Source organism: Desarmillaria tabescens (assembly GCF_030435595.1).
Source record: "Desarmillaria tabescens strain CCBAS 213 chromosome Unknown EV420scaffold_12, whole genome shotgun sequence".
NCBI lineage: Eukaryota > Fungi > Basidiomycota > Agaricomycetes > Agaricales > Physalacriaceae > Desarmillaria > Desarmillaria tabescens.
Window position 1 is genome coordinate 985,323 of NW_026848311.1, and position 20,524 is coordinate 1,005,846.

Sequence of the window (20,524 nt, forward strand, 5' to 3'; positions counted from 1 at the left end):
GTTCCATACGATATTGTATTTCTCCGAATTTCCCTCAATCATCTTGTCCACACAGAAGTAGGAGCAGCATCTGCTCGCTATCATGCCTGGTGACCTACCGTGACTTTTTGTCGGACCGGCCATCATCTTGAAGGCGTCCCGTGGATCAGTGCACCGCGCCGTGGTAGCACACGTATAAGAAAGACATAACTGGCAATTGTCCTTGACCATGCTCTTCCAAACAGTTTGTATCCTCTTCTTCTTCGCGGCCGTGTCTATACAGGCCCTGCAATATGTCGAGCCCTTCACTGCTACCCTGTTCAGCCCCCCATCCAACTACATAGTTCCGCGCACACTCTATGCACGAACTCTTCGTCTTGCGAATGATGATAATGTAATCCTGGCCACATGGGAAAATTATTCGCCAGAACCTCCTCTGGTTTATTTCCCTATATACCGCTCCTCAGACCTTGGGCGGACGTGGACGCATATATCCAACATCACAGATGATGTGAATGGCTGGGGGCTGCGTTACCAGCCGTTTCTGTATGAAATGACGGAGGATATTGGGACATTTCAGGCAGGAGAGTCTCTAATCCTCGATACATTGTAATTGACATCTTTGACAGGCTGGCACCATTCTCTGTGCTGGTAACTCGATCCCAACAAACCTTAGCAACACTCAAATTGACCTCTATGCGAGCACCGACAAAGGATATACTTGGCAGTTCGTTGTGCGTTCTCTGACCTCTCTATCTTCGGCCTGTTTTGGCTCAATCATTTCGCAGAGCCACATCGCTGCCGGTGGCGAAGCACTGCCTAACAATGGCCTTACGCCTGTTTGGGAGCCCTTCATTCTCACGTACAACCACCAAATCGTTGTATATTATTCTGATCAAAGGGATCCTGAACATGGACAGAAGCTCGTGTATGTGTCGCTTCTCATTTTCACTAAGTTAAGTGAACTTGATGGATCATCAGACACCAGGTGTCCTCTGACTTGATAAATTGGGGAGAAGTCGTAGATGATACCGCATACGACACGTACGACTGGCGCCCTGGCATGCCGACGATCGCTGAACTCCCGAACGGCCAGTTCATCTTCACTTACGAGTTTTACGGGGCCACTGAGGCCAACTTCGCTGTGTATTACCGTCTTTCGGACTCTCCCCTTACGTTCGACTCTGCCCAGGGATACGTGGTGAGGGCAGCCACGGGACAGCTACCGACGAGTAGTCCATATGTCAACTGGACACCGTATGGGGGAGCTAATGGAACGATCGTTGTTTCCGCCAACAGCCATAGCGGTGTGTTTTTGAACACGGATCTCGCGGCGCCAGGAAGCACTTGGACATATGTGGCTACTGCATCCTCCAGGTCATATACCAGAGAGGTGAAGGTGATGCCGAGCAATAACCAGATCATGCTTACCGGAGGCGGGGTTCTGAACGGGGGCTCGAATACTGTTACCACGACAGTTATCAACCTTTGATAGTGGGTTTACGTGTGCTTATCGCTCGATCAGTTGCTTTGAATGAATCTCTTGGCTTACGATCGCCTGGACAACCTAGTACCGCCCTTTCGCAATCACCTGATGCGAAGGATGCTGTACAGAAGGTAGAAACGGTTAAATAGCCATCTTAATCACCCTTTTCTCCCGTCGCTGTGATTGATTCACTTGACCTGAGTGCTGGCATTCTATCTTTCGACGCTGGACCGTCTGTTCAGAAACTGTTTACGACATTGCCTGGCGTATGATGGTTTCTTCTGTTCTTCTCACTCTTTATTTCCTGCATGTTGTGAAGGCACAGGAAAACTGCGGAAAATACGTACGAGCTGCCACTACTGCTGCCACTAACTTGTAGTCAAAACACTTCTCCAACAACGTCGATTATGGGGACCAGCAACCTTGGATAAGCGCTGTGGATGTATTCTATCTCGGTCAATGTGCGCCTGATGTCCCTTTTCACTTTTCTTTTTCAACGCTCAACTCTCTTCAGTGGATAAAATGACAGGGAAAGAACAGTATGGCAATGTTATCGACACCGTGTTTAGCAATAGCGGCGTGCAGGATCATTTGCTCAATGGTCAGTCATATGATGACGTCCAGTGGGTATCCATCGCGTATCTGCAGGCCGGAAAGCGAGATGAAGCGAAGAAGTTCTACGATATTGCGAGTACAGCTGTGGACGACACTTATTGCAAGGGTGGATGTATGTATGGTTCTATATACTCTGTTTCGAAGGGCTGATGAATCAATAGTGTTCTGGAGCGGAAAGAGGGATTATAAGAATGCTATTGTGAGTGCCTGTGCACATGTCCAAGGGCCGATTTCACTGACGTCTCTTGTAGACGAATGAGCTATATATGGCCTCTTCTGGTTACCTGTATGAGGTCTTACAGGACAAGAAGTACCTAACCAATCTTAAACAAAGTAAGTACATCGCCTCTCAAAATCTGCCCTCTGAGATTGATGTATCTGAAGCGTATGAATGGTTGAACTCGACGAAGATGAGGGGCGCAAATGGACGTGAGTGTGATCTGGTCCTCTGAGAACGCAGTTCTAAATACAATTTTTTCGAAAGTCTTCAATGATGGTTTAAGTAATGATGGTAAATGTGAGAATACTGGTGATACACAATGGCAAGTTTTTCTTCAGGTGCCTGACGGCTTCTCATTAACCGAACGCATCACTACTAGGACATATAATCAAGGCGTCATCCTAGTTGGGCTAGGTTATCTTTACAAATGTATGTATTCTTAGATTTCATCTCATCTCATCGTCCTTAGAATATCCTCGTCTTCTATCTAGACACACAAGATGAAAAGTTCCTCCGAGACGCTTTCACCATCATGGACGCCATCATCAAAGATCTCACCGTTGACGAAGGACTACGAGAACCCTGCGAAACGCTCACCCAAGACTCGTGTAATGCAGATCAGGCCTCGTTCAAGGGTATTACCATGTATTACATGTACGCGCCTTTTTCATTACCTTCTCGGTATATATACCTACTGCGACTTTGCCAGGGCATGGTTCCTGAAATTGACAGGCAAAGACTCCGGATCCAAGTACACAAAATTCGTTAAGCTCCAAGCTGACAAGGTTCTGGAAAATGCAGTTGGGCCAGAGGGATGGTATAGCAATCTGTGGTATGGGAAGGGCCAAGGCGGGGCTCAGGTCACCGCTTCGAGCCAAGCTGCAGCTTTGGGTGCATTCCTGGCGGCTGGTCAGCAGAGGTGTTCCTGATCAAAACGCTACTGATCGGACGTATCTTCCGTAATCCCATTAAAGCCTATCCAATCAGAGTTGGGTCGAACACGATTGGACCGCCGATACTTTGGTGCCATTGTGATTGGGAACGTAAGTATTCAAGTCTTTGCCTGAAGCCCTTGAATATATCCCAAAATAAAACGCCTATCTTACATATCATAGTACCAGTACATACTTGCGCATGACACCACTTCTTGTGTGTTCGCATCTACTACAATGACGGAGCCCTGGTTCATGTGGGTGCGTCGGAATTGGCCGACGGCAATGTTATGCCCGTTGCTTCTGTAGAACCTGCACCAGGGATCGGTATTCGCACTGACGCGGATCTCGCATCGGCTATAGCCTCAGCGAAGCTGGGAGGCGGTAAACCAGGGGGGTGAGGATCTTGAGGCGGGGGCGTGGACGGTGGAACATCAGCGTAGTTAAGCATCGTTTCCGTCTCAGGGGAATTGTGCGGTTCTGCCGTGCTGTCGACATGCCCGGATGATGCTGAGGAGGGGGCGTAGGGTGGGGGCACCGTTCCGGGGAAATATCGAGGCATGAACGGCGCCGGACCTATCATGAGTGGGGATGTCGCAGCGATCTCTGCACGCTCTCGGCGCTCGCGTCGAGCTGAAAGCTTACGTCTGGCGTAGATACTGAAGAAAATGCAGAGAGCGAGTGTCGCAAGAACGCCTACACTGCCTCCGATGGCGCCTTCGAATGTGGCAACATGGTTTTTTGGGGGTCTTGTGGTAATGTGTTAAACGGTCCAATTCAAAAGGTAAGAAAAGATGCGTACTCCACTCCACTTGTCTGGGAACCAGAAACTTGGTACACGACGTCGTTCTTGGTGTATATCATGTAGTCGATTAAAAAAACGGAATTGACACCAAGGGACGCCGACAAGACATGAGGAGATGGCGTCAGATTTTCTTTTGAGAAAACGTTGAAGTGGGGAATAGGCTCTGCCGTAGTGTTTGAGGTCTCATGGACGTACGTGCCGACCAGTTCATTATCGAGAGTGAATGTAAGATTCATCGTTGTCGGTGAGATTGGCGAGGAGCCTACGGGCTGAATACAATAGATGTATATGGCAGAACCTGCGATAGGCGTGGGTTTAAGCATGTCAGGGCATAAGTCTAGTCCGAGCTGACCGTTAAATGTGAACTGCGCAGTTACGGGCGTATCGTCGAAGTCCCGAGTGTCGGAATCGAGGATAGAGACATTTCCACCTCTCTGGGGTGGATTTTTATTCGAGCGACCAGTATTCCCATCCTTTCCATTCTGACTGCCAGAATCATTGTCTTCATCCTGACCCTCCATGTCGTCCGGATCTTCTGAATATAAAAGATGGGCCGCTCCGTGATATGTGTTCTCAAACACGTCGACTTGTCCAACGTCCACTTTGAGACACGAAGAGCAGACTGTATCCCTTGTGTACCATGCCTCCGGGGGAGAGTAGGTTATCAAAAAGTCCGTATCGTCAACGGTCACATTGACGTTCCCTCCACTTGCGCGCTGACTTGCGAAGGAAACGACGAAAAAAAAGCCCAGGTATAATGAGCAAAGATATTGCGATCTGTGATGCACTAATCATGATATTTGAGCCCAGTGAAAGCAGTGAGGACTCACCTCATCGTGACCGCTGAGCTCCGTCGCGACAGAGGGGAAGGTGTGAGTAGCCGGAAAGCCTAGTAACAATTGAACCAAGAGCCATAATACCCATATTCCCTAGATTGGTATAACCACCGCAACAGCCTCGGAACGCACGACAGCGTAACCGGTCGACTCGGAATAGTCGAAAATTGAAGATTTTCGCACACGTCAACGACCGGTCCGTCCTCTCCCGTGACTGATATTGATCGCCGGCATTTCTAGGAGATTTGTCATTGCCTCTTTGTCAGCAGGTCCCGATAACGCCCGATTCAGATGCACCGCCACCCGAGAGTTCGAGTCGGGCGTCTCCTTCTCTTTCAGGCCTCCTTTTACAACCAATCGCAAGGCAATTTTTATTATGCGAAATCATTAATCTGTGAGTGACTCGATTAAATTCACCGCTTCTGGGGCAAACTGTTTCATATATATATATCCTTAATATGGCTCTGACTCGTCGTTGCTTGTTGATCTTATTATTCCCATCTTCAGATGATCACACCTTCGATGAATAAGAAATAAAGAGGACCTCACCAGTCGCTGGCACCAGTGACGTGTCCCTTATTCGATCATTGAAACGCGTCTCGATCGTATAAAGCGTCTACAATATCTTTCAAACTTATTACTTCACTTCCCACACACATACATGGCTGAGCATCACAACCAACACCATGGCCATGGCCACGACTTCGCTAAGGCCAACAAAGACCATTTCGACAAGGACTCCCACACATATGACGAACTACATAAGGTAAAGGAGGTGACAGAAAAGTATGGCGCAGTTTCTCCCAGTGTTCTCCTGTCACTGCTCATCTTTGGTGCCTCAGGGAAGCCAAATATATTCTCTCAGAAGGATGGTCCTTCAATCCAGAATCGACGACTGTTTTGAATTTCGCGTGCGGTACAGGTACTACCATATTTTCATCTGGTTTTCTTACCACTATGCCTATATGACTTCTTGATACTAGGTTTGTTGGAGAGAGACCTCGTTGCCTACTGCAAGTCTATTCAAGGCGTCGACATCAGCCAAGGCATGGTCGACCAATACAACAAGAGAGCCGAAACCCTTGGAGTCACTTCCAAGATGAACGCAGTCGTTTGCGAGCTCAAGGGTGTAGCAGAGGAGCTGGAAGGGCGCAAATTTGATGTCGTCCTAGTTCGTCTCATTTCTTAAGCGTCATGATTCTCATTTCGTACTAACATGTACCCGCAGTGCACCATGGCTTATCATCACTTTGAATCCATCGATGAGATCACCCGCATCCTCGCCTACTTCCTCAAACCTGGAGGCGCCCTCTTAGTCACCGACCGAGTGAGCTCGGATGCGGAGTTGAAAATTGAGGACGTTCCGGAGAATTACGAAGCTATCGTTCCACACAAGGCGGGTTTCTCGGAAGAGGAGATGAGGAAACTGTTTGAAGGCGCTGGACTGGGATCGTTCTCGATGAATGTTATTCCTGGCGTTACCATGGACGATATTCTCCCGGGCTTGATAAACCAGAAGTTGTTCTTGGCTAAAGGTGTTAAACCGCTTTAGGTAGGAAATCAGGTAGCTTGGGGACCCACTGCGGTCTACTGCGGTTTGTACATTTGTATAATTATGGGTCCTGAGTACAAGTATAGTGGGAAAGCATCGTATTTTCCGCAGTCTTTGGGATGACGATGTTAAAACCCGGATGATCTCCGAATCCCGTGAGTATTTTACAGGAACAGCATTTTGAGTATACAGATACGAGTTCCGCGAGTACCTAATAAAGCGGCTTGCCAGGGTATATTCGCAGGCATGATCTGGCCCGCTTGGTACACCCTTAACGTTACAAATACAAACCACTCTACTGGCGGACGGCATCTCGGCCTCGTGATCCTGTTCGAACCTTACCGAGCCTCAACGGATGACTAATCAATCACAGACCCGGAAACCCTCAGGTCATCCCTTACCTGCCCCCTGATTGTGCATCAGGGATCCTTATAAGATGTATGATGAGCGCCCAATCCTGCGTGATGATATGCAGTACCGGACATAGCACTAGGTGAGTACTCATCAAAGTGTGGGTAACGTTTGCTAAAGAGATGGTCGTAGCCTGTGTGTATGCTAATAGAATGATCAGAAACCGCTACAATATTGTGCTTGAGAACTACCGTGGTTTCGAGTGGGCAAGGAGAATGTGACTGAACTGTCCCCTTGCCTACGCATCCATCGCCGTTTTCATCTCCCCCTTCTGATTTTCGCAAAGCGCTTATTGCCGCGTAACAGGGTGCAGCTGTTTTGGTAACTATATCAATGCGAAATTTCCAAGGAGGTCAATCATAACCATCGACGACATGATCGACCTCTTGATCACCTTTTGTCCCCCAAAAATTGATGCGGGCTTGATTCTGTGTTTAACTTTATCTCCAGTCATCCAGGATGATGAATAATGCTCAGTAACCTCCCCAGTGATACCCCAGTGATGAGTCAGCCGCGTTTCAATTTCGATCATTGAAACGCGGGGACGATTCTTATAAAATCGCCTACAGTCTCTTCCAGAGCCACTTCGCCTTCGAGAAGCAGAGACATGACTGACTTCGTCACAGCCAACGTAGACCACTTCAACAAGGCGTCTAATACCTATGACACATTTCCTCTGCTACAAGAGTTGACGAAAAAGTATGTAATCGTCTCCTCTTGAACAACGGCATCCAGTGATTGATTCCCGCGTTTCAGGCAAGCCGCATTCATTCTCTCAGATGGATGGTCTTTCAATGCGGACTCTACGACCGTATTGAATTTCGCGTGTGGCACGGGTGCACTTTGTCTCCCAATTGGGTTCTTAGTATTATTCTTATATGGTATCTGATATGTAGGTCAAATTGAAGGGGAACTAGTTGCCCACTGCAAATATATTCAAGGCGTTGACATTAGCCCAGGCATGGTCGACAAATACAACAAGACGGCCGAAGCTCTTGGGGTGTCTTCAAAGATGAGCGCAATTGCCTGCGAGCTCAAGGGTGTACCTGAGGAGCTGGAGGGGCGCAAATTTGATGTCGCCCTAGTTCGTCACATCTTTCGAGCGTCGTCATTCTCATTTCGTACTAACGTATTTCAATTCCAGTGCACTATGTCGTATCACCACTTTGAATCCACCGAAGAGATCACCCGCATCCTCACCTATTTCCTCAAACCCGGAGGGGCACTCTTAGTCACTGGCCGATTGATCCCAGACGCTGTATCGCAAGTTGAACTTATTCCAGAACAATACAAAGCCATCGTTCCGCAAAAGGCGGGCTTCTCAGAGGATGATATGAGAAAGCTGTTTGAAGGTGCCGGGCTTGGATCGTTCTCATTCAATGCCATTCCTGGTGCCACCATGGACGGCTTCTTCCCGGGAACGCCCCACCCGAAGTTGTTCTTGGCTAAAGGCGTCAAGTCACTTTGAGTTGAGTATTACGTAGCTCGAGGTCTCATGTTTGGTGCGTCATGAGAAGAGTACTGAATGATGTATTTTCAACTCAACAGCAATCGGTTATGCAGAAGCTCGATCCCTGTCCATGATGGTCTCTCTTTCTATGCGGTAGTTGACATTCTGTGAACGCATACTCCCCATTCAACACGGTAGTGCCTGGGCTGAAGCTCAGAGCGTAGAAGGCTGAGAAAGTGAAATGATCCGGTGTGGGCCTTGAGCACGATTGTGATCGGATCTGAATACAGCATAATTAATTCTGTGCTTCGTGTCTGATGGTTCACTAGGCGTCAGTACCAGTAACGTGGATTTGGGGACGATATGTTGAAAGTGAGTGACCTCCGCACGGCGTTCCATTGATATTGGCCTATATATACTTTGAAGGCACATTGACAGTGCGTGAGATACTCTGACTGTACCGTAGCGGATGCAAGTTGCTGAGAATGAGTCCGGAGTCTCCGGTGTCGGACACTATAGAGATAAAATCCGAGGAGATGAGTGCGACAGACAAGCGACAGATGTCAAGCAGGCATATGAAGACTCAAACCGACTCGGGGGAATGAGCAGTCGCAGTAATAGTGGCATGAGAATGTCGTAGTGATGCCGTCAGAGTGAGCGTACGGTCATCAATCATTTTAATTCCATATTCGCGGATGTGAATGACCAAAGGGAAAAAACCGCTAAAATAAATCGTGCATTTCATGTAATCAGTAAGTAATTTGTTGTAGTCATGTACAAATTAGAATAAAGTATATTCATAGTTTACCGGACACATGGGATAGCTAAAACTACGCGTCATGAATCCATTTCGGCCTCCTTCCACGTGATCCTGTTCGAACCTTACCAAGGTGTGACTAATCAATCACGCCATTCACGTGTACATCAAAATCTGAGCCAAAGGCGTAGAAAACCATCCGTATGCAATATGCTCGCTCATTTTTTTGCCGATCCCTCACCATGTCCCTTCCTTACTTGACTGAGCGCCAGCTGGCTATATCAGCTGTACGACGAGCCTGTGTATTGACCAGTTCCGTCTTCAACAAATTGGTGAAAAATGAAACCTTGACCAAGGACGACAAGTCGCCAGTAACGGGTGTGTAGCTTTTCTTGTTGCTGTGCTGGTGCTTGCTTAGAAGATGACTATAGTTGGAGACTACGCAGCACAGGGAGTGATTAGCACCATGATCCATAATGCGTTCCCGGACGACCTTATTATAGGCGAGGAGGATGCGACCGACCTCCGTTTGGACTCTGGCGCTGAACTTAGGCGGCGAATTGTCGAGCTCGCGAACGAAGCTATCGTTGGACCTCTAGGTGTTGGTGACGTGAAGGAATGGGGCATTGGACCAGGCCAAGCGCTGACGCCGGATGCACTGATGGATGCTATCGATAGAGGAAACTTCCAAGGCGGGCGGACAGGACGTGCGTATCCCCCGATTCCACCTGATATCTTATCTTATCACAAATTACAGGAATGTGGACCATTGATCCTATTGATGGAACCAAAGGTTTCCTTCGAGGGGAACAGTACGCTGTTTGTCTCTCTCTAATCGTCGACGCCCGGGTCCAAGTCGGTGTCATAGGATGCCCCAACCTCCCATTCGACGCCGACACCAAAGGCTGCATATTTGTCGCCGTCAGAGGACAAGGCGCTGAGCAGCTTAACATTGAAGGATCCAATCCCAAGCCCATCTCAATGCCCTCCCTGGCTCCCTCTGAGCTCAATTTCCTCGAGTCCGTCGAGGCTGCGCATGCCTCTCACTCCACCAACGACAAGATTTCTTCGATTTTGGGCATCACGCGGCCGCCGATTCGAATGGACAGTCAGGCGAAGTATGGATGCCTGGCCCGAGGTGACGGCGGGGCTTACATGCGTATGCCCACCGGCGTTGGTTACAAAGAAAAGATATGGGTATGTTTTGTTCTTAGTCAGTGTGGGATAGCCTTTCTGATTCTGGTGTAGGATCATGCTCCCGGAGCTCTCCTCGTGGAAGAGGCAGGCGGTGTCGTAACAAATTCGCTAGGCCAGCCGCTTGACTTCGGATTGGGACGTACTTTAGGAGAAAATTTTGGTGTCATTGCTGCTAGTAAGGCTTGTCACTCGAAAGTGTTGGAGGCGGTTCAGAAAGCGATCGCACCGGAAGAGAAGTCATAAGTTTGTAAAGAAATCATGTACGATCATAGAACTCGATTATGCAGTAGCATTGTTGTACAGTAGATATTTTCTGCATGAGATTGTAGATTGTAAAATTACCTGGTTCAGAGGATGTTTGAACTCTACGAGATCGACGATATTTCGAAGCCTTAAGCATCATAAGTGTTTTAGGGTAGAACACTATCCAAAAGATTATATTCACAATCACCACGTACAGTTAACACTAGCCCACAGCTCAAGAAGATACCTCTACCGCCTAATAACACAAGCAGGATAACAATGTTAAAAGTTACACAAAATAATACAAATGAGTATGAGGGGAATAAGTAATGCAAGTTATATGTAATGTATGCAATCCAGGGCAGAGTAAACACGATAGCAATAGTTAGCATAAAGAAATCAATCTGCAAGCTCGTAGTACGATCTAAACATGGACTCTGTCCGCAGCGCCGTCTCACCTACAACACGGTGTACATGGAGAATCAACCGAGGGTACCTTCGCGTGAAATACGACAGATAGCCATCTGGCATAGAACCCAAGTGTCGTTTCACAGTCTCCGGCAAATCCTGATAATGATGTTTCTACAAAGATTCTCATCAGTATTAAGGTTGTCTCCGTGTAATAACAGAGCACACCTTGTTCCTAAGCGCACGTAACAAGTCCTGCACAGACTTGCCATCGTACTTCCTAAATTTTCCCAGGTTTTCAATAAATATTTTGTCCAACCGCGACTGCCAGTCGTTCCCAACAACGCTGAATGCGTCTTTTTCTAGCGCTACAAGATCCGGATCCTTGGGATCCCGACACATGACTTCGAATCGGTCTGATGCATCTTGCAAAAAGTTTAACCGACGACCTGGATCCCAGAAGAACGGATGCACGAGACACGTAGTCGTATCCGGTCTGGCACCATATGAGCTATCACATCAAAAATAGACGATAAAGACCTTACCGCTTGTGCGAGTCCGGGTTGAGCATCTGCTCAATCAGATGAACAGCCTCTGAGCCCTCTTCCCCAAACCTTTCCAAACCCTCCAAATTCTTCTCGTTTTTAAGAATATTTATCTCCCTCTCGAACCGGTCCCCATATGGATGGCCGCCGTTCGTTAGCGTATAATAGAATAAGCACCCCAGAGCGAAGATGTCCACCGATTTTGTTAGCCTCGTCGGTGAGGATCCCGACGGCGCACCAGTCGCTGTCCCGGTACTTCCCCTCGAGCTACTACCTCTTGATGAGATTGAGCTATCATCCCCGATCTCATCCAGTTTTACCTCCCCACGCAAAATCTCCGGCGCTCTCCATCCGACGGTCCCTGCAGCCATCGCCCCGTGCGCTGTGGGTAAGAAACTCGTCTGATCCATATCCAGCTTTTTACACAGCCCAAAGTCTGATATCAGCATCTTCCCATGACTGGATATCAGAATATTATGGGGCTTGATGTCGCGGTGTACAAGTTTGAGAGCATGAAGATGTCGAAGTCCGCTTGTTATTTGCCTAAGAGCTTTCTTGGGATCGAAGGCTTGAACGATGGGCCTAAGCTGATCACGATCTGGGTATTCGATGATGTCCGCGAGTGAACAAGGACAGAGTTCAAGGGCGATATACAGGAAGTTGGCATGAGCTTCTTGGTAGTAGTACCTGATAACATGGGGATGATCATCGCTCTCTTGCAGAATGCTGACTTCCCGAGACGCGAGGGTCACAAAGTCTTGCAGGAGACGTTTTACTGCCACTGCGCGCCCTTGCAGTGATCCTTGAAACACAACTGTTCCGTGAGAGCCGAATCCTAGTTATGCTGTAAGTACAAGGCAAGAGAATGAAAGTAACTTCGGCGTCACCTAGTACGGTGTCCGAAACAACCAACGAAGGTGTCGGTTCAACAGGCTTGGATTCTACCACAAGTGTCTGAGGGGTCGGCGGTATTTCAACGACAACATCCGGCTTCTTCCCCTCTTCAGCTTCAGCATGTGCCCCAGGGTTGGGTCGCTTTTTCTTGCCTCGCCCTCCCCGTCTTCCCTTGCGCTTATTGGGAACGGGTGTGGCATCACCTTCGCCCTCAAGCTCTTTGTCACTATCATCTCCTCCAGTATCTCCAGAGTCTGACCGTATTGGTGGTGGTGGCGGCGAGCTTGGTGGTGACGGAATCACCTCAGTAGTATCCATCGCGGGCTTCGGGACCGTTTCCGTTACGGCTACAAGCTCCGGTACCGTAACCTCTTTGATGGAAGCCTCCAAGACTGCTGGCATGCTGGACAGCCCTCGCTGTGGGTCACCCTTGATCTTCGATGCTAATCCGAACCAGACGGAGAACATCCCAAGTAGCACAATAACAAATATCGTTTCTCGTAGTCTGCTAGTCGAAGGTGCTGGGCTTGATGGAGGGGCATTCTTCTTATACTCCGACGGTTTATCGTGGCGGCTCGTCTCGTTGTCCTCTTCGCCTGCGGTCAACTGCGGGTACGCAGACACAGGCGAGCCATCCAAGAGTCTCTTCAAGCGACTTTCCGCGCCTTCACCATCGCCACCCTCTAATTTCCGCACACCGATCAAACATCGGCGGTCGAAAACGGTGTCTGGATTCCCCAAGTCGCAGCCATCCTTGTTCAGCAATCGCTCTCGCTCTCGCTCCTTTTCCATCTGCTTCCTCATCCGAGTTATCTCATCAACTTCGCTTGACATCGGTGCAGAATCGATATATTTTCCTGAACCTTCTGGCATGGAAGTTCCTCGGATTCCACCGAAGGCCACAAGCGGATAGCTCAAGGGGCTCATGGCAAACAAACTTCCTGTTTCTTCGACCATACCGACGTAGGCATTGGGATGGTTCGGGAGATGTTCGCGAGCAGTGTCCAAGGAAAGGGACGGAAGAACGTCTTGAAGACCTGGACGGGGCTGAAGAAGGAGGAAGGTATGAGCGCCACGGGAGTAACGTTGAGGCTTGCGTAGTACATCGAATACCGCGACACTGTCATGAAGCAATCAATAGGCACCAGATTACGAAATTATTACAACTGACATGGGGTTGGTAAATCGCCGTCCCCATAGTAGAGAAGATGAACGAATGCCTGTGTCTTCGCCTCTGCCCTTGAAAGACATGACCTCACCGTTAGGGAATCCTTGAATGTACGCATCGTCCTTGGGCCGTTTGTACGATGCTTGCAGCAAAGTGTCCTGGTTATTCGGGCCATACGTGGAAAATGACAGATTTTGGACGGGTGGCGGAGTCGACCCAGAGTTCTTGAGAGGTCGAGAATAGATGGATATGTGGTAATCTGTATGACAGTCAGCGCCAAAGCAATGATGAACAGTACTGATACAATGCACCTGTGCGCCCAATGAACACCTCCGTAGGCGGCGGGGGTTTTGGCTTGCTTCCCTCAAGCTCATCTAGATCCAATTCATCATCATCTTGAAAGCCCTCGAATGGATCCCAAGGACACTCTGAGTTAAGCGTTGCCTTGATTCTTCCTGTCTCCAATTCAACGAGCAGTAGTGATGTTTCCTTCTTGCCTACGAACACTCTGCGGTCGTCAGAATCAGCAAAACTGAAGGGTGACATCTCCACGAGTTCAGACATCGAAAACGGAAACCGTTGAAGGGGGCTCGAAGGTGTAGCCATAACATAGATGTCTCCTGACTGGGGCTCGATAATGTAAGTCTCCTGGTCGGTATTATCGTCGACAAGGTCAGGATCATGATCATGGTGAATGGTTCGAACCAGTGGGGCAAGCGCTGTCGGCGCTGCTGCAGTCGTCGAGGAAGGGAAGGAAGACATTGACCACAACGTCTGACCCGATGTCCTGTTGAGCGCATGAAACTTTCCGTCCACTGACGCCAGCAGGACTATATCCAATAGCTCTGCATCCTGTACCGTCGCCTCTTCTGCCAGCGGCGGTACAACTTTGTACGTATTCGGTCGGGCAAGGTCCTGTGCTCCAGTGCTAGGCAAAGTTCGAGAAGAGATAACATCTGCAAGACCGGCACCCACAAAGGATGCAATGAAGATACAGAGGTAGAATGTAGGCACCATTGCCGTTCATTCCGAGGCAGGAGCGCCTCCTTGAGCTCGACAAAAGGTCGTGGTGGAAGGTGATCAAGACGGTGTGCTGTGCACTTGCTGTGCGAAATTCGGTTTCCAAAAGGAGACTGGTACCAGAAAACGGACATTCATCATGCAAATTCTATTAATCCTTTCCACAATTACAGGTACTGAGAAAAATGGTGACAATATCTAGTGAAGAACCGGTCTGCTAGCAGACAACTGGCTCGATGGTCGGAATCCTTCTCTCAGAGTCCTGGCGGTATCTCAATTTATTAATTTCCAACCCCGGCATCAGATTGTGATGGGCTTCAGACAACGAGACCAATACAAGTGTCGAAGGAAAAGGGAGCTCGGCGAGACTGGATTAATCCATAGAGACGATCAGGAGACGCGATGTAGAACCGACAGTGTTTCTGTGGGAATAAAACACATCAGATACGGTTGTACAGAGAGACCCGGTAAGCTCTCTTGTGAGAAAAAAAAGAGTAATGTATGAGACCGCATCCACAGAAACAGCCCGAACGTCGGTCACCTCCACACAGATCCTGGGAGGGCCAGAGCCGTACAAAAACCTTTTCCGAAATTTTCTTGGCCGCTTTAGCGGCTAAAAAAGAGCCAAGGAATCGTTACGAGTCGCCCAAGACATTGAGGGCATGTACATAAAGCTCAGGCAGGCATGAAGTAGCCAACCAAATCCATGGATTCGAGGGGGGCGTTGATTGGCTCCCGCGAGTCGCCAGCTACAGGCAGGCCGGATGAAAGAGAGGAGTGCGAGGTCCAGAACCCGAAGTCAAGAAAGACCCAGTCGTTTGTACCGGAGAGAATTCTATTGGCGGGGACGTCAAGTTATTCTCCGACAATTATCCAAGTCTCAGAAAATAGCGTAGAGGTGCCTAGTTAATCACTTCATTCAAAGCCCCGATGCAGCACCAATACCGTAAGATGACCGGCCGCGTGCCTCACAGTAAGCGGTGAACGGATCGTCGTATTCCATGATTTTCTAGCATGAGATACCCCATCAAGCACCCTTGAGCATGACATAGATATTTGTCGTGACCACTGAGCCGCATGCTTTGCAAATCCGTATCCGACCAGATAGGATCATATAGTATCGGACATGCGCAGCTGTGGCAATTCAGGAAAGACAGCCAACAGGCAGAGTGAAAGTAGAGGAGCCTACATTTATTGAAGACACGAAGTTAATGGATCCGATGATGTAAGGAAAGTATTTTTCGGAGCGTAGTCCCAAGCAAGTAGCAGCCGTGTGCACTGTAAAGACTATCAAGGGAGGGATGATGGAGGCAGATGGAGGTGAAAGAGAGAAGAGAGAACGGCAAGCGTAGCGATGACAAACAACGGGTCCACTCCCGAAAATACCACAGAGTTCTTCACTTGGACTAATTTAGTATTTACCAGCTTTCTTTTTTAACCATTGTGGACAATTAAATCTTTGACAAGAGCCTATAAACGATGAACGTCTTTACGATATCGAAGCGCTTCTTCACCAATCAGGTGAAAACGTTTATAATACATTTCACATATTCTAAGTACTTGTCTATAATTAAGGGAAAGCCTTTGCAACAGTGCTGTAGAAGGTCTTGCCCTGGATAGTAGCAACCTCAAGCTCAAGAGCAGAGGGTTGGCGGGAACCGTCACCACCTGCAAGGGTTCCTGCACCCCAGGGCGAACCTGCATGACACGTGAGCCTTGAGATAAAAATACTTTGCCAAGAAACGTACCACCGTGAACCTCCGAGATGTTTGTTAATTGACCAAACACGCTGGCATATCCGAGAGGGACGTAGATAATACCATGGTGAGCCAAAGTCGAGAGAGAAGCGATGGCGGTGGCTTCCTGTCCTCCTCCCAGACCAGCAGTAGAGACGAACAGACCGGCATACTTGCCAGCGAGCGCACCTTTGGCCCAAAGACCGCCGGTGGCGTCCCAGAACGCCTAGACGCGTCGTTAACGCGAATTCCGAATAGTATAAAGCACTGTACGCACCTTCCACTGGCCAGGGAAGTTTCCGAAACGTGTAGGAATACCAAAGATGAAGGCATCATACGAAGCGAGGATCTCGGGGGTAATTATAGGGTAATCAGGCTTCGCTGGTGCATGCAACAAGCCAAGGATCTCGGAAGAGAGTGTTTCAGGAACTCTATTGAAGGAGGTCAGTACATTATAAACGGAACGGGCGAAGATGTGCGACGGACTGGTAGATGGTGGCGGCCCCTCCGGCGGTCTTGACACCCTCTTTAACAGCCTCGGCCACTAGATAACATCGCAGTCAGGAGGCCGCGGCAACGACTAGAGAAGGGAACATACGCTTGGCGATATGGCCGTACATGGTGTAGATAACGATAGCAACTTTAGGAGCCATTGCGGGAGGAGATGATTTAGTGGTAGATGTGGAAGGAGGTGAAGGTTGGGATGAAGGTGAGGCTGCTTTCGGCTCAGCCTTTATAGCGTCGTCGAAATTGTCCTTTTGACGTTTGCCCGGAAAGCACATAGATTGTATCACGTAGTGATCATCCAGAATTGGTCGTTATATACTTCAAATGTCACCAAATTAATCATCCGCGTCCGTTGGCTCGTGGGTCTTCGTGGGCAAAACTTGATAAATATAGGTAGATCGTTAGGAAGGAGATCGCGTCTGAAAGTACCCTAAAGTCAGACATTGCGACATTTACCATTTGAGACCATGTCCGCTGCTGACAAAGCTGACAAAGCTTGTGTAAAAGTGCTGACGAGTGGTGGGTCCTTGCATATCGAGCATTTTTTTCTCAAGGTGATCGATTGATTAGGCCGCCCAGAAAGCCATCCGATGGTGATGGGTGACAGGAGCCCGTCATGACTGCCGTTCGATCCCGGTTATTTTAATAAAATGCATCGCTGGTACTATAGAGTCTCATCAGATCCTTCTGGTAGATAGAACAAATGTTGAAGCATACATATGCCCGGATTTCTTGGTATCTTCTCAAGCCTCAGTTTTTATCTCTTCGCTGAGTTCGCGCGGACTCGGGTGTTCCTTGACAGGCCGAGGAACTGTGGCGCGATAATCTAGCCCCCTGAGAATAATACGATCAATCAGCCCCAGCGACTCCGCAAACACACCGGGAATCGAAAAATTTAGGATCATCTTATTTTAGTTCCGAAACTTAATTACGTAACCCGACGCCGTCGGGAATACTTTATATAGATAACACGCCCAGGGCGGCGTCACGTGATTAAGTTCCGGAACCAAAATCATCTCGTCCTGAATTTCGGAATTTCCCGTGTGAAAAGTGGTTACCAATTGTTTCGTCAGATTAATTGTAAATCAGAATTACAACTGGCGAGATTTTGTAATCCATGGAGCAGCTCTATCAAGGCCTGTTGGCCGGTGTTGACCAGTGTTGATCGCTATCGGAAGTGCCCTGAAGTGCTACAACATATTACCCACGTCTCAAAATAATACGCGCAACGATAACAAATGTTATCAAGGTACAGGTGTTGATCGGAACCGTTGCAGCTAAGGGCTAACTAAGATCGTACAATAAGTACACACGGTTATCGTTACCAGGACACATATACATACCTTGTTCATATGAAGGTGTGACCAATTCGACGGTTGCGGGGCCTCGATTGCGGATCTCAAATAATCAGCAGCCTTTACCCCTTCACCTGCAGGTGGGTACAGAGACAGTCGCATTGAAACAGGTCGGCTACGGATTTCATTGGTTTCATACATTGATTTCCTCCAAAGGGGAGTAATAGGTCCCTATATATGTCTGAGAGGTTAGAAGTGTCTATTGTTGACACCGCTGACGGACACGAGCCGATATACTGATGAAGATTCAGATACTGCCCCAATTTTGAATCCTCGGAGGCAGCTTTCGACGACATTTTTCGTAGGTCACAGCGCGAATGGCGTGCAACCGTTCTGGGATCGCGTCAACACCCAGTATGCCATATCTCGTCATCCGGACTTTGCACGCCCATTAAAAAATACTGATGTCCAGACGGTAAAAGAAAAGTGACTCCTGAGTGGCGTAGATGAAAACAGTACTTGATGAAGCAACGGTAAGAGAAAGCCGGAGAGGGAAGAAAAGGTTATAAATGGCAAGGCAAAGACTTGGACTAAAGATCAACCTTGACCGTGGCATGGAACGATCAGATATAAGGTGAATCATGGCTAGAATCGGTAGCCATGAATCAGGACGTAATTCTTCTAGAGGCAGACGGCACGAGAAGCTCTGCGTAGTGGTCCCCATCAACCCTGAGTCGATGAGTATTTCTGCACAACCCATATGCCTGCATTAAATTAGTGGAGACTCAGATGGTCTTGGCATAATCAATCAACACGGAGGGAGGCGTGAAGGCATCCGACCTCAACAGTAGAAGTTGATGAAAACTACAGGTTCGTTCGATTCGTCGACCGCCCAGCCCTTGCGACTTATCACTGTCGAACATAGCAGCTGAAACCCTTGGCAGATGACGGGAAAACGAATCGATATTGTACGCAGTTCACTACTAGCAAACTGGGAGCAGTGCTGATCTATAGATACAAGGTCCGAAGAGGTTCAGCTTAAGAAAGGTGATAGTAGATGCTTACCGGTCAGCTTCCATGTACATCGGTGCCGTCCATACCGAAGTTCCTTTTCTTAGCCTGGTACATTATAACCTTTGTGAGATGCAGACTCCATAAGGAGGCAAGTACCAGTGTACCAACTAGATCGGACCCCAATCAAGGGAATCATGACCGCTATCCAGTGGTAAGATGTCATGGATCCAGTTGTGCATATGAAAAGGGCGATACAAGGAGCTGACCAAATTGAAGTGAATTGAGACGCCGAGATGTTTGGCCTATGATTCGCCAAATGGAATTATCGGAGAATCTCCCGTGTACGTGCGAGGTACAAGGTGTGACAGCGAAAAACGCGAGAGAAAATACCCCAATCCTGACCAGTAGGTTGTTCCCGGAGTAGTGGGAGATATGGGATGGGAAGAAACTGCCAATAGCGTTCGAATATGAGAGGCACTTAACGGCTAACCGCAGTTCGAATTCATTGATCGCTGACTGCGCTCTAGAAGAAAGATGTGTTGGTCATTAAGGAAAACGGAGAAAGATATACTCACGCCTGAATAGTCTCTGTTTACCGTCTGCGATTCTCCTTGACGTCCTATCATGTGGTGAGTATGAGTGCGAAGTTCGGGGTGGCGAAGAAGCAGATTTTTGGAATCTGAGTACTTCACGCAAAGCCCACCCGCTGGCGTGACTACACTCAGAGCAGAGCTTGCGAGTGCACCAGAGCGCGGTTACACGTGGAGCGAGCCGGCATTACCGTTTGTTCTGCCTCTAAAAAGGACTGGCTTGATCATGTCCGCTTTCCTTGAAGCGATGCATACATATTACTCGAACGTTAAGGACTCCGGAGCTGTACATTCCGACATTTCCAATCTGAAGGAACGCAAAGGCGCAACGGTAGCAGTGTCATTAGGAATTTGAATATCTGGGACAAGTTAGGAGAATGATCTTCCCTCTTTGAAGAAAAAGTCTCTCACCTTCTCATGACCCAGGTGCGCCGTTAGGCATATTAGCGGTAATAAAGAGTAAAGGATATATAGAACGACTAAGAATTTGCCAAGGATATGGTGATGGAAGTACCGATGCGATTGGTCATACTTTCCCACGATTACGGCCCGTCCATTTTACTACTAGGGTCTGTCTCCCTCGTGGTCGCCCTACTCTTGTATTCTCAGCAGAGGCTTTCATTCGATCCACCATTATGCGAAGTTTCTATTTTCAGTGCATATTCTCCTCTGTTGGCCCCCAGATGATTATGCTGGCCCTTCAGACGCTTGACATGTACTTCTGCAGTGATCCAAAGTCAGGTCGCTGTCACCAGTACGATGGGACACTTTTTCAGATTGCAGAAACGGCTTTTACCTCTCTGCAAGCACTTGCATTCCTCTCTGCCAGCTTTGTGCATGCGACCCCTGCAGTGAAGCGAGATA

The 20,524-nt window shown here is 48.5% G+C and overlaps 8 protein-coding genes across 8 annotated transcripts; 5 read left to right on the plus strand and 3 right to left on the minus strand.

Moving 5' to 3' along the window:
* Positions 1–67: 67 nt before the first annotated feature.
* EV420DRAFT_226970 (glycoside hydrolase family 93 protein) lies at positions 68–1,712 on the plus strand. The gene is made up of 4 exons (XM_060481297.1): positions 68–559; positions 609–713; positions 768–907; positions 961–1,712. Exons 1-4 carry the CDS (start codon positions 209–211, stop codon positions 1,469–1,471), a joined length of 1,107 nt encoding a protein of 368 aa, XP_060332748.1. The 5' UTR covers positions 68–208; the 3' UTR covers positions 1,472–1,712.
* Positions 1,713–1,736: 24 nt separating this feature from the next.
* On the plus strand, positions 1,737–3,229 carry EV420DRAFT_1619921 (glycoside hydrolase family 76 protein; the record flags this gene model as incomplete). The annotated part of the gene is made up of 10 exons (XM_060475520.1): positions 1,737–1,808; positions 1,845–1,926; positions 1,980–2,192; positions 2,242–2,279; positions 2,332–2,413; positions 2,465–2,509; positions 2,565–2,622; positions 2,680–2,729; positions 2,792–2,954; positions 3,010–3,229. 10 exons carry the CDS (start codon positions 1,737–1,739, stop codon positions 3,227–3,229), a joined length of 1,023 nt encoding a protein of 340 aa, XP_060332749.1.
* On the minus strand, positions 3,010–5,046 carry EV420DRAFT_1533744 (uncharacterized protein). Its single transcript, XM_060472772.1, has 5 exons — positions 4,868–5,046; positions 4,390–4,814; positions 4,035–4,335; positions 3,416–3,981; positions 3,010–3,343 (listed from the first exon to the last, which is right to left on the minus strand). The coding sequence occupies exons 1-4, from the start codon at positions 4,870–4,872 to the stop codon at positions 3,486–3,488; spliced, it is 1,227 nt and encodes a 408-aa protein (XP_060332750.1). The 5' UTR covers positions 4,873–5,046; the 3' UTR covers positions 3,010–3,343; positions 3,416–3,485.
* Positions 5,047–5,188: 142 nt separating this feature from the next.
* EV420DRAFT_1533746 (S-adenosyl-L-methionine-dependent methyltransferase) lies at positions 5,189–6,696 on the plus strand. The gene is made up of 5 exons (XM_060472773.1): positions 5,189–5,267; positions 5,381–5,659; positions 5,716–5,795; positions 5,857–6,044; positions 6,102–6,696. Exons 2-5 carry the CDS (start codon positions 5,535–5,537, stop codon positions 6,423–6,425), a joined length of 717 nt encoding a protein of 238 aa, XP_060332751.1. The 5' UTR covers positions 5,189–5,267; positions 5,381–5,534; the 3' UTR covers positions 6,426–6,696.
* A 419-nt stretch (positions 6,697–7,115) lies between these two features.
* Positions 7,116–8,402, plus strand: EV420DRAFT_227140 (S-adenosyl-L-methionine-dependent methyltransferase). Its single transcript, XM_060481298.1, has 4 exons — positions 7,116–7,535; positions 7,593–7,672; positions 7,733–7,920; positions 7,981–8,402. The coding sequence occupies exons 1-4, from the start codon at positions 7,444–7,446 to the stop codon at positions 8,302–8,304; spliced, it is 684 nt and encodes a 227-aa protein (XP_060332752.1). The 5' UTR covers positions 7,116–7,443; the 3' UTR covers positions 8,305–8,402.
* An 883-nt stretch (positions 8,403–9,285) lies between these two features.
* Positions 9,286–10,483, plus strand: EV420DRAFT_1619923 (nucleotidase HAL2; the record flags this gene model as incomplete). Its single annotated transcript, XM_060475521.1, has 4 exons — positions 9,286–9,421; positions 9,475–9,750; positions 9,801–10,240; positions 10,292–10,483. 4 exons carry the CDS (start codon positions 9,286–9,288, stop codon positions 10,481–10,483), a joined length of 1,044 nt encoding a protein of 347 aa, XP_060332753.1.
* A 170-nt stretch (positions 10,484–10,653) lies between these two features.
* EV420DRAFT_1533757 (uncharacterized protein) lies at positions 10,654–14,676 on the minus strand. Its single transcript, XM_060472774.1, has 6 exons — positions 13,810–14,676; positions 13,502–13,757; positions 12,324–13,450; positions 11,437–12,271; positions 11,120–11,387; positions 10,654–11,065 (listed from the first exon to the last, which is right to left on the minus strand). The coding sequence occupies exons 1-6, from the start codon at positions 14,513–14,515 to the stop codon at positions 10,883–10,885; spliced, it is 3,375 nt and encodes a 1,124-aa protein (XP_060332754.1). The 5' UTR covers positions 14,516–14,676; the 3' UTR covers positions 10,654–10,882.
* A 1,238-nt stretch (positions 14,677–15,914) lies between these two features.
* EV420DRAFT_227241 (NADH-quinone oxidoreductase) lies at positions 15,915–17,243 on the minus strand. The gene is made up of 5 exons (XM_060481299.1): positions 16,853–17,243; positions 16,741–16,798; positions 16,532–16,685; positions 16,267–16,480; positions 15,915–16,216 (listed from the first exon to the last, which is right to left on the minus strand). The coding sequence occupies exons 1-5, from the start codon at positions 17,034–17,036 to the stop codon at positions 16,089–16,091; spliced, it is 738 nt and encodes a 245-aa protein (XP_060332755.1). The 5' UTR covers positions 17,037–17,243; the 3' UTR covers positions 15,915–16,088.
* Between the last annotated feature and the right edge of the window lie 3,281 nt (positions 17,244–20,524).

Coding starts and splice junctions, on each gene's coding strand:
- EV420DRAFT_1533746 (XM_060472773.1), top strand. CDS start 5,535: ATGGCTGAGCATCACAACCAACACCATGGCCATGGCCACGACTTCGCT. Junction 5,660..5,715: donor GTAAAGGAGGTGACAGAAAA/GTATGGCGCAGT, acceptor TTGGTGCCTCAG/GGAAGCCAAATATATTCTCT. Junction 6,045..6,101: donor GCAAATTTGATGTCGTCCTA/GTTCGTCTCATT, acceptor ATGTACCCGCAG/TGCACCATGGCTTATCATCA.
- EV420DRAFT_227241 (XM_060481299.1), bottom strand. CDS start 17,036: ATGTGCTTTCCGGGCAAACGTCAAAAGGACAATTTCGACGACGCTATA. Junction 16,799..16,852: donor GTACGGCCATATCGCCAAGC/GTATGTTCCCTT, acceptor GATGTTATCTAG/TGGCCGAGGCTGTTAAAGAG. Junction 16,686..16,740: donor GGGGCCGCCACCATCTACCA/GTCCGTCGCACA, acceptor CTCCTTCAATAG/AGTTCCTGAAACACTCTCTT.
- EV420DRAFT_1533744 (XM_060472772.1), bottom strand. Junction 4,336..4,389: donor TGCGCAGTTCACATTTAACG/GTCAGCTCGGAC, acceptor CGCCTATCGCAG/GTTCTGCCATATACATCTAT. Junction 3,982..4,034: donor TCCCAGACAAGTGGAGTGGA/GTACGCATCTTT, acceptor CATTACCACAAG/ACCCCCAAAAAACCATGTTG.
- EV420DRAFT_1533757 (XM_060472774.1), bottom strand. CDS start 14,515: ATGGTGCCTACATTCTACCTCTGTATCTTCATTGCATCCTTTGTGGGT. Junction 13,758..13,809: donor GGTGTTCATTGGGCGCACAG/GTGCATTGTATC, acceptor ACTGTCATACAG/ATTACCACATATCCATCTAT. Junction 12,272..12,323: donor TGTTTCGGACACCGTACTAG/GTGACGCCGAAG, acceptor CAGCATAACTAG/GATTCGGCTCTCACGGAACA.
- EV420DRAFT_226970 (XM_060481297.1), top strand. CDS start 209: ATGCTCTTCCAAACAGTTTGTATCCTCTTCTTCTTCGCGGCCGTGTCT. Junction 560..608: donor AGGATATTGGGACATTTCAG/GCAGGAGAGTCT, acceptor CATCTTTGACAG/GCTGGCACCATTCTCTGTGC. Junction 908..960: donor GAACATGGACAGAAGCTCGT/GTATGTGTCGCT, acceptor ATGGATCATCAG/ACACCAGGTGTCCTCTGACT.
- EV420DRAFT_227140 (XM_060481298.1), top strand. CDS start 7,444: ATGACTGACTTCGTCACAGCCAACGTAGACCACTTCAACAAGGCGTCT. Junction 7,536..7,592: donor CTACAAGAGTTGACGAAAAA/GTATGTAATCGT, acceptor CCCGCGTTTCAG/GCAAGCCGCATTCATTCTCT. Junction 7,921..7,980: donor GCAAATTTGATGTCGCCCTA/GTTCGTCACATC, acceptor TTTCAATTCCAG/TGCACTATGTCGTATCACCA.